The sequence below is a fragment of the Humulus lupulus genome, chromosome 3 (assembly GCF_963169125.1).
Source record: "Humulus lupulus chromosome 3, drHumLupu1.1, whole genome shotgun sequence".
NCBI classification, from domain to species: domain Eukaryota; kingdom Viridiplantae; phylum Streptophyta; class Magnoliopsida; order Rosales; family Cannabaceae; genus Humulus; species Humulus lupulus.
Genome location: NC_084795.1, coordinates 144,073,973 through 144,084,270, shown reverse-complemented (window position 1 = coordinate 144,084,270; position 10,298 = coordinate 144,073,973). Strand labels below are relative to the sequence as shown.

At 32.7% G+C, this 10,298-nt stretch overlaps 3 protein-coding genes and 2 long non-coding RNA genes across 5 annotated transcripts; all 5 read left to right on the top strand.

The window, feature by feature from the left end:
• Nucleotides 1-1,122: 1,122 nt before the first annotated feature.
• Nucleotides 1,123-1,753, top strand: LOC133821394 (uncharacterized). The gene is made up of 2 exons (XR_009887535.1): nt 1,123-1,176; nt 1,526-1,753. It is a non-coding gene; the product is annotated as an uncharacterized LOC133821394 (long non-coding RNA).
• Nucleotides 1,754-2,962: 1,209 nt separating this feature from the next.
• LOC133825119 (uncharacterized) lies at nt 2,963-5,092 on the top strand. The gene is made up of 4 exons (XM_062258107.1): nt 2,963-3,596; nt 3,705-3,980; nt 4,022-4,189; nt 4,308-5,092. Exons 1-4 carry the CDS (start codon nt 2,963-2,965, stop codon nt 5,090-5,092), a joined length of 1,863 nt encoding a protein of 620 aa, XP_062114091.1.
• Nucleotides 5,093-6,004: 912 nt separating this feature from the next.
• On the top strand, nt 6,005-6,937 carry LOC133821393 (uncharacterized). Its single transcript, XR_009887534.1, has 3 exons — nt 6,005-6,109; nt 6,252-6,642; nt 6,726-6,937. It is a non-coding gene; the product is annotated as an uncharacterized LOC133821393 (long non-coding RNA).
• A 461-nt stretch (nt 6,938-7,398) lies between these two features.
• Nucleotides 7,399-8,286, top strand: LOC133821391 (uncharacterized). The gene is made up of 2 exons (XM_062253715.1): nt 7,399-7,906; nt 7,972-8,286. The coding sequence occupies exons 1-2, from the start codon at nt 7,610-7,612 to the stop codon at nt 8,245-8,247; spliced, it is 573 nt and encodes a 190-aa protein (XP_062109699.1). The 5' UTR covers nt 7,399-7,609; the 3' UTR covers nt 8,248-8,286.
• A 688-nt stretch (nt 8,287-8,974) lies between these two features.
• LOC133825118 (uncharacterized) lies at nt 8,975-9,708 on the top strand. The gene is made up of 3 exons (XM_062258106.1): nt 8,975-9,278; nt 9,361-9,531; nt 9,609-9,708. The coding sequence occupies exons 1-3, from the start codon at nt 9,052-9,054 to the stop codon at nt 9,706-9,708; spliced, it is 498 nt and encodes a 165-aa protein (XP_062114090.1). The 5' UTR covers nt 8,975-9,051.
• The last annotated feature ends 590 nt before the right edge of the window (nt 9,709-10,298 follow it).

Below are 10,298 nucleotides of genomic sequence, written 5' to 3'. Positions count from 1 at the left end.
TGTGAATATGTGTTTATATGAAGCATACATTAGCAAGAAGGATATTCATTTGTAATTGAACAACATAAGGTTATCAATACGGCTTTAATCCAAAGGTAAACACACTTTTGTTTTGTCCTGTTGTTTCCAATGTTGCTTCTCTATTGTAATCCGTAATAATGAAGAGGTACTACTCCATTATTGTTTTTACTTTAATTCTCCATTTTTGTATTGACTGTACTTCCTAGCTGGTTTCCAAAATTTACATCTTTGATTAAAATATTACAGAGAATTTAATGGAAGGAACATGTGGGGTATTCATTCATTTTTATTTGTGGGTTATAATAATATTATTGTTCATTGATATGAGTAAGTCATGAGGTTTAAAACAAAGTGTAAGAATAAAGATTTGATCACCCTTTTTCTTTTTTCTTCATGGGAAAATATTTTATTTGTGAATTGTGATTGAAGCCATTATAGAATTCTAGAAACACAAAATGTCAAAAACTATTTGACGTGCAAGCAACTTCTTTGGTTTTTTTATCTTGTTCTCTTCTGAGAAGAATAAGTTCGAGGGTGACTTTTACATGGCAGTTTATTTGGTTTGCATCTTTCCAAGTCTCTTGAAAACTAAAAAGAAATTTATTGTTTGTTTGTTTTCTTGTTTCTTGTTTGTTTGATTTTCTTACACCTTTTTTTCTTCTTAACTTTGACACATTCATGATTAATCTGGATTTATGTCCTTAATTTGCTCTGATGAAAAGGTCAGAGGGTTTTGTTTATTTTTTCTTTTATCTTTTTCAAGCCATGTGATTGTGAATAACTTGATTGAATAAAATTGTAAGGCTTTGTATGAGTAAACTAAATTTGTTTTATAGGCCAATTTTTACATATAAATCATCTTTCTTTTTCCTACTGTTATTTCTTGATGCAAAACTAATTGAAACCACATCATATTGAGTTAGAAAAAAATATACTTTCACATGGTATTCCTTTGAACAACAAATGAAGTTTAGCTGATTTTTTATGATGGACATTTTCCTTTTTTCTTTTTCTATTTTTTCTATTTGCTATCTTTGATGCCTTTTGTTATGTGTTACTTTATTTGGTTTGGTTGTAATGTACTTTGTTTTTTGTCATGATAGCTACTATAGTTAATTCAATGAATGAGTTTCGTCTCCTCTGCTACTACCTCAGGTTTGTATATGCATGAATATCCTTTTGCAATGGCATCTTTAAGAGACTAAAATTAGATTAGAAGTGAGTACCATATAAAAAAGTAAGAGAATGAGAATTGGTTTAGTGTTCTGACTTTCCTTGCCTCTAAAAGTTGTTTTACTTAAATTTTCCTAGAATTTTTAATGGTTGTCAGTAGATTAATATGATTACCATTACCATATGTATTTACATTTTCTTTCTTCTCATTGCTACATTATTAATCTGGCAGGTTCTATGTTACATTTCTGTGACCTTTAGTTATTGTTCTAAGAAAAACTGTTAATTATTCACTAGCTCACTTGATGTGATTTCTCTTTTTGTTTCTTAGACATTCAAGAAATGAGGTCAATTCCATGTTCAAAAGATTCTTAATGCATTAATCCATGTTTCAACCATTTTATCTGAGAGAGTTTGGATTATATGTATGGAGGAGAGATTTTATATCTAAAAATTGTATTTCTTATTTTCATTTGGTATTATTATTTTGGAAGACGAGTTAACATGTTCTTGTGAACCTAAGTTTATTGTTATTTTAATGGAAAATCTAAGTTAGTTATTTGATGATATCAAACTGGTATTTTTGGCTCTGTTTGTGCTTGTTATAGCATTATGTTGTGTAGATGCTTACTGCTTTAATGATACTACAATAAAGAAAAATTATAAGTGTTATCAAAACTAATATATTATAATAATTCAAACTCTTATAAGCATAAAATTGTGTTATGCAAACTATTTTTATAGAATGTAGAAAATGTGTTATTATAAAGTGTACAATAATACTGTTTTATTAGTACAAAAGAAGGGTTATATAATTTATTATAAAAAACATATTGAAGCACTTGTCTATTAATTAATGTAATACTACAAGTATATTGTTGCAGTAATTTCTTTATTTTAGCACATTCAAAACAACAGTTTTATGTGATAAGACATGGTTTTAATGATGGATAAATTGTATGACTGTTGTAACATACTTTCTTTTTTTAATTGTAATTTTTTTTCTACAATGGGTGGAAGTGTTTATAAAATATCTATTTTAGTTATACATAAAATGACTTATATAGTTGAATTATTTGTAACATCTAATTTATGGTTCATGTTTAGTATAGTGAGGTTGAGACAAAAACTTGTATTGAAGATTGGTTTGGGCATAGAAGAATAAAACTAGCATTATTTTGGTAAGTTTACTAAACTATGAATTTACTTTGATTTTATCTAAGGTGCACATTATGTATGGTTTTGGGAATTTTACTTTTAATACTTGATTATATTATGTATTGTTCTGGGAATTTTCCGTGTGCAGGAAGTTTTTATAAAATATGTATAGGGGAGATGATGCCTAATTATTAAATTAGTTGATGATCATTATGATGATATGTTGTAATTGAACATGTGTCCTGGGAATTTTATGTGTGTAAGAAGGTTTTAGTCAAACTTATAGAAGAGGTTTCGCCCAAATTTTCAAAAAATGAGTAGGAGTTGGATGGCGAAAGATAGGTTATCAAAAGAATATGAAGATGGAGTTGAGAGTTTTATTGAAATAGCCTTGAAAAATACAGTGGATCCTAAGAGAGTTCATTGTCCATGTCAAAAGTGTTCTAATTTGAAAAAAATAGATATAAAGGAAATAAAAAATAATTTGTATTTCAATGGAATTGACAAAACTTATGTTAAGTGGATATGGCATGGAGAACAAGTTGAGCCTACCCCCACAGTACACAATGAAAATAAATAATTTGCTCAAGTGTTTGATGACCCTATAGAGATGGTGAGAGATGCAGATGATCGATTTGTGGATAGGCCAGAAGAATTTGTAAAGTTCTTAGGAGATGCAGAGAAACCAATTTTTCCAGGGTCACCTATGTCAAAGTTGGTTGTTTTGGTAAAATTATACAATTTAAAAGCTGGTAGTGGTTGGAGTGACATAAGTTTCACAAAGTTGCTTGATTTGGTGAAGGAGATTTTACCAAAAGACAATGAGATGCCTTCTTCCCTCTATGAGGCGAAAAAAACTCTGTGCACTTTAGGAATGGATTATAAAAAGATACATGCCTGTCCTAATGATTGTGTTTTATACCGCAACAATTTAGAAAATGCAACCGAGTGCCCTACGTGCAAGACATCGAGATGGAAGAGAGGTAAAGAAGGTAAGAAAAGGATTCCCGCTAAAGTATTATGGTATTTGCCACCGATACCAAGATTTATACGTTTGTTTCGGAATCTAGAACATGCTAAAAGTTTAAGATGGCATGAGGATGGAAGGATCAAAGATGATAAACTACGACATCCAGCATATTCATTAGCTTGGGAAACTATCGATGAGAAATGGCCTGTAATAAAAAAGGATCCTAGGAATCTTCGGCTTGGTCTTTTAGTTGATGGCATCAATCCATTTAGCAGTATGAGCTCGTCTTACAGTTGCTGGCCAGTGATATTATGTATTTACAACCTCCCTCCTCACCTTTGCATGAAAAGAAGATTCACAATGCTGACTTTGTTAATTTTAGGAAGTAAACAACCTGGAAATGATGTAGACGTCTATTTGGCACCGTTGATAGATGATTTAAAGTTGTTGTGGGATGGAGTGGATTGTTATGATTCTTTTAGTAAAGAAAGTTTTATACTGAGAGGGTTACTTTTATGGACAATTAATGATTTTCCAGCTTATGGAAACTTGTCGGGGTGTTATGTTAAGGGTTATAAAGGATGTCCAATATGTGGGGAACAAACAAGTGCAACAAGATTGAAGTTTTGTAAAAAGACTTGTACATGGGGCATAGAAGGTTTCTACCTGCAGAGCATTATCTTTGTAATCAAATGAAAGCCTTTAATGGTAAGCAAGAACTACGAGGACCTCCACCAATAATGACTGGTGCAGAGATTTATGAAGAGATTCGTTTGATAAATAATAGATTCGGAAAACCAGTCATAAATACTGAAGAATGTGAAGACATTGAAAGTAGGGTCAAATCAAAGGGTAAAAGTAAGATGAGTAAGAAATGAAAACGTAGCAAGAAACATCAAGTGAGCAATGATGATTCTGTGAATAATACACGTTGGAAAAAAGAAATCAATTTTTTTTGAATTGGAGTATTGGAGACATTTGTTAGTCAGACACAATCTTGATGTCATGCATATTGAGAAAAACATATGTGATAGTTTGATAGGAACTTTACTCAATATTCCTAGAAAAACTAAAGATAGTATATCTGCTCGTCGTGATCCCGTTCTAATGTCTGAATCGAAAAAAGAGCTGGCTCCTAAAGTAGAAGAGAATCGAACATATTTACCTCCAGCATGTTACACATTAAAAAAAGATGAGAAACACCAATTTTGTGAAACATTGGCAAAGATTAAGGTGCCAGATGGTTTTTCATCAAATATTCGAAATTTGGTTTCCTTGAAAGATTGTAGACTACAGGGTCTAAAGTCTCATGACTGTCATGTGTTAATGCAACAAATGCTTCCAATAGCTATTCAAGGCTTATTAGAAAACCCCGTGAGAAATGCTATAACCAGAATGTGTTTCTTCTTTAATGCCCTTTGCTCTAAAGTTATTGACGTATCAAAGTTGGAGGTTATTCAGTTGGAAATTGTGAAGACTTTGTGCTTTTTCGAACAATATTTTCCTCCATCTTTCTTTGATATAATGGTTCATTTGGCAGTTCATCTAGTTAGAGAAGTTACCTTGTGTGGGCCGGTTTGTTTTCGATGGATGTACCCTTTCGAGAGGTTGATGAAAGTTTACAAGGGTTATGTGCGAAATCGAAGTCGTCCAGAGGGTTGTATAGTTGAATCTTATATAGCTGAAGAAGTAGTTGAATTCTGTTCTGAGTATATGGTCAATGTTGACTCAATTGGAATTCCAATAAGGGCAAGAGAGGGAGTTGTATAAAATAAGGGTATCAACAATGGAAAACCTACTTTAATGGAAAAAGAAGATTGGGAGGTTGCTCATCAAAATGTCTTGGAGAATATAGTTGAGGTTCAACCTTATATAGAGTAAGTACATTATTTAAATTAATTTTTTTAACTTAAACAAATATTTTTAGTGATTATTATGTTGTAGTAACAATATTATTCAATACAGAGAAAATTTGCAATATCTAAATAAGGAAAATCGAACAAAATCTAGAAAGCAGATTCAAGATGAGCATCATTGTACCTTTCGACATTGGTTTCTTGATAAGGTGATGTTTTACTTTAAAATGAAAACTCCAATATAAACCATTTTTAACGATTGTTTGCAAAATGTAATTAAGGTATTATTCATTAATGTAGATTCAGAAAGAGTTGATTGATGAGTTGCATGAAGTTACCGAAACTTTGAGATGGCTTTCATTAAGTCCGACTTGATTGGAAATTAAGCACGATGTGTTTATAATTAATGGTTGTAGGTTCAACACTAAAGCTCATGATGATGTTAGGGTCACCCAAAATAGTGGTGTAAGTATTGTAGCTCAAACCTTGCAAGTCTCTAGTGTACGTGAAAAGAACCCTATATATGGTGAGATGAAATTTTATGGTGTCATTCAAGAAATATGGGAGCTTGATTATCGTGAATTTAGGATGCCGATGTTCAAGTGTGATTGGGTAGACAGCAAAAACGGTGTGGAGAAAGAGAAGTTAGGTTTCATTAAAGTTGATTTGAATAAAATAGGACATAAAAAAGACTCATTTATAATGGCAAGTCATGCTAAACAAGTGTTTTATGTTGAGGATCCTACTTCATCAAGATGGTCAATAGTGCTTGCTTCACAACCAAGAGACAAAGTGCATGATGACGATCAACAACATGACTTTTGGTGAATTACAAACTTTAGAAAAAGAGTGTGGTTTTATCCCTGAGTTTGAGGGAGTTGAAGCAACTGTTGGGCCATATGTACGAAAAGATGGTGATGGAATTTGGATAGTAAGATTTCATCTTTATGAATGACATATAATATTATCTTTTACTATAAATTTTCTTCGTTGATCTTAATATTTCTTTTACTTAAAAATTTACTTAATTGATTTTTACATTTTCTAATAATTTGTGTTTCATGTGTTGACAGGATCATGGACCCATTTGATGAGCACCTTGAGGAGTACCTAGAGGGTGATGATGAGCAAGCTGATGTTGATTCCATCGATGAGCAGACTGATGGTGGTTCCATGGATGTTAACCACGAGGAGGAGGATAATAATAAAGAGAACACGGAAGATAAAAAGAAAACACATAAGCGGACATGAGGCATAGTGCGACTGACGAAGATCATAGTAGATAAAATTAAAGGAATCAATCGCCATTTGAGGTTCAATAGCAGGGGGCAATCGATTGGGACCCCAAACAGAGAGCTTCAATGTTATTTAGGAATGCAAGCCAAAAGTATGGTGCCAATTAACATTGACAATTGGCGCGAAGTTCCTAAATCTATATTGGACAACTTATGGAAGGATGTCAATGTAAGACATTTTACTATGTTTTGAAATAAATTGACGAGTTTTATATTTTCTTTTGCTTACAAAGTTTCTTAAACTATTTGCAGCTAGCTTTCCACCTAGATGAGAATATGCAAAAAAATATTATTGGCTCAGTGGGTAATAAGTGGAGACAATTCAAATGTAATTTGAACAAGAAGCTTATAGTCCCTTACCTTAATGACCCATCTCTTTTGGAAGCAAACCCTCGTGGTCTCGATAAACCTCCACCAAGCTATCATATAGAAGAAACACATTGGAAATAATTTTTCAAGAGAAGGACATCCAAAGAGTTTCAAGATTTTATAAAATTATAAAAAGAAAGACGTAATCATTTACAATACCCTCATAGGACTTCACGCCATATCTATACTGAATTGGAAGCTGATTTACAATACCCTCATAGGACTTCACGCCATAGCTATACTGTATTATGCCTGATTTTATGTTTTCTTCATTTGATGTTAAAATTGACCTAATTCTATTACATGCAGCAAGCTAAGTGGGGCACAACAGAGCAAATAGATTGATCTATACTCTGGAAGGAGGCCAGAAAAGATTCTTCTGGCAACTATGTCACCGAGCGTGACAAGGTCAAGGGTGAGGCCATCGTAAGTTGTAAAATGTTAAATGACTTTTGGTAATTGTTTTATATTTTAGTAACAAACATATAATTGATTAAATTTTGTACAGGAAGACATGCTTGAGCAAAGAAAAGAGGGCAAACTGATTGAAGTCGGAACAAATGACATCCTAACACAAGTGTTAGGTACTGCTGAGCACCCCGGTCGAGTTCGAGGCCAGAGTCGAGGTGTCACACAAAGAGACTACTTTCATAAGCCTGTTGGGGGGGGGGGGGGGTCTAAGAGGGTTGCAGAAAAAACAAATTGAGTTCGAACGACAATCCAACATACGACATAGGGAAGAGATTGAAAGGTTGAAAGAATCGTTCATGTCTAAGCTTGAAGAATTATCAACCAAGATGGCACATATCCAAGCTAACCATTCTAGCTTTGGCAGCCATTCTAGAGTCAATACAATAGAAGTTGAGGCACCAATTGACACTGCTCCAGAAGTTGAGGCACCGATGGACACTACTCCAGATGTTGAGGCACCAATTGACACTACTCCAGAAGTTGAGGTACTGATGGACACTACTCCAGGAGTTGAGGCACCTATTGACACTAGTACTTTGTATGAGACACCTACACCTACACCTTCACCTTCTATTTATCCTGAGCCACTAAAGGTAAATTCTCTTATATTTTGTAAGAAATGATTATTTAACTTATACTAACTATAACATCATTGCAGAAAGATGTTAAGTGCAAATTATACATTGGGCAAGGTGGTGATGTTGTGGCTCTTGGACGGGTGGTGGCTACGAAAGGCAATGTACATGGGAAAAATTTAGCACCTGGTAACTATCGCATGGTTGTTGATAGATGTCTAGATGGGAGTGCAAAACTACCTGTCTCAGTTGGGGATGAGATGAATCTTGTGGTTCATGCGGTCAATAGTTATGTTGCTTGGCCATCGCATCTAATCATTACTTATGATCATGAACAGGTAACTTTTAGTGTGCTGTAAAAATTTTCATCTTGAAAGATCCATAAATGTTTAATTTCATGGAGAGAGAGAGAGAGTAAATTGTGTAATAGATGGGGATTTTGACAAAGAAATATATGGTGTGGTACTGGTAAGGAGCCATGTGCCAAAGGAATTGACATAGCATACTTAATTAGTCTCTTAAATTATATATTTACATTATTGGTTTTGGTTGAAATACAACCTATAAATTGCAAATGCTGCTGTAGACATATAATAAAATAGTATGTTAGAAACTTCTCTTTTGCGATATTTTCAAAATATCTTTCTCATTATATACATAACCCATATATATGTATTATTACAAGTATAATATTAATATCTATAATTCTTTCCCATGGCATTGACAATGGATAAATATAAATATAATACGTTCAATTCTGTGATAAATTGGCTTTTATTTTTATTTTCTTAATGACCATTTCTTGGTCTTGGCGTGGTTATGCCTCCCATGTACAACCATATATGTTCACACTCCTAAATTTACTTTTTTTAATACATTGGTTCTCACCTACTACAACTAAAAGAATTATAGCCCTCCATGAAGAATATTATATATATTTATACATGTATATATGAAAGGAAGAGATCAATTTTGGACGGACATTTGCATTGATAATAAATTGAATGTATTTTGTGATTTTTTTATCTAACTTTTCTATGTTAATTGTGAAGGAACCCAAGAGACTAAAGAGAAAGAGGATTTCAGCAGCTTGTTCGCCAACACAAGACCTAAAACATCCTCCACAACATCTTCCCACTACTCAAGAAGAGGCAGGATCAAGTATGGCTAGTAAGTCGCCGATTATCTTCAAGGTTTCCACTAGACTTCCCATGTTTTTGAAGATACTTCTAGGTTCAGTTAAGTACGTAGAACCAGGATTCATGATTGACATTCTTATGGAGACCAATATTATGGGCGAACAATATACCTTATATATCTCACATGAGGATATAGTACACTTTGGACTTATGGAAGAAATTGGTGCGTCTTGCATTTCATTCTATATTAGGTAAATTTTAAATTAATAAACATTATATATTTTAGTTTCTTTTTAAGTATAACTATAATATCATTAACTTTCATGTATGTAGTATAATATATTCCGAGTTGTGCGATAGAGAGATATCACACTTTTTTGGTTTCATTGAGCCATCGTGGTCATCGAGAATTGGGACAAATATGGATAATCGGGCTGAAATTATCTCAGAGCGTATCAATAACATAGTAGTGGGTCAAACTTTGTTAATGCCATACCATTTCTTGTAAGTAAAATTTTCATTTAATATTAATTTTACTTATACCTTATGATGTTTATTTTAATAACTTTGTTTAAATGCAGACGTCACTGGATGTTAGTGATCATTGATCCAGATGACCATACATGTTACTATCTTGATCCACTTAGAAAATCTCCTCCAAATGATTTGAAGACCTTATGAACAAGTAATACATTTGAAACTCATTTTAGAATATAATATGGTTATTTGATATGGAAATAAAAAATTATAATATGCTCTTCATATTGATGTATATATAGTGTCTCTTCACACATTAAGTGAAAGACAGGAAGGAGTGAAAAAAATTACAAGTGAAAAATAGTCAATTGCCCTCGTCAAACATCGTCGGTAGAATGCGGCTTTTATATCATAAGGATGATGAAGGACTATTGCTTGAATGAGACACCAATGCGATGGCTAACTAGTAATGTAAGTGTATTTATTATTATTGAACTACAATTCTATTGGATTTAATTTCTGACTTAGTTTTTTATTTTGTATTTTGTAGTGTGGTGGAAAGAATACATATACACTTGGAGAAATTAATGAAACTCGAAATGAATGGGCAGCCAAGCTTCTTGAGCGGATGAGTCATAGCTAGAGTAACTTTTGAAATCAGAATTAAAAAATATACTAATTGTAGTATTTAGTTAGTACTTACATAGTTATTCCAAGTGTATATTTTGATATTGTAATTTTTAGATTTGGAACATACTGAGTTCTATTGATTTTGTCTGCCTAATGATTATGTC

Bases quoted from the DNA above. Each gene is read 5' to 3' on its own strand.
- LOC133825119 (XM_062258107.1), top strand. From the start codon at position 2,963: ATGGTGAGAGATGCAGATGATCGATTTGTGGATAGGCCAGAAGAATTT. The intron at 3,981-4,021 runs GTTTCTACCTGC...ATCAAATGAAAG, and splicing joins TTGTACATGGGGCATAGAAG to CCTTTAATGGTAAGCAAGAA. The intron at 4,190-4,307 runs GTAAGAAATGAA...GACATTTGTTAG, and splicing joins AAAGGGTAAAAGTAAGATGA to TCAGACACAATCTTGATGTC.
- LOC133821391 (XM_062253715.1), top strand. From the start codon at position 7,610: ATGTCTAAGCTTGAAGAATTATCAACCAAGATGGCACATATCCAAGCT. The intron at 7,907-7,971 runs GTAAATTCTCTT...ACATCATTGCAG, and splicing joins TTTATCCTGAGCCACTAAAG to AAAGATGTTAAGTGCAAATT.
- LOC133825118 (XM_062258106.1), top strand. From the start codon at position 9,052: ATGGCTAGTAAGTCGCCGATTATCTTCAAGGTTTCCACTAGACTTCCC. The intron at 9,279-9,360 runs GTAAATTTTAAA...TCATGTATGTAG, and splicing joins TGCATTTCATTCTATATTAG to TATAATATATTCCGAGTTGT. The intron at 9,532-9,608 runs GTAAGTAAAATT...GTTTAAATGCAG, and splicing joins TTAATGCCATACCATTTCTT to ACGTCACTGGATGTTAGTGA.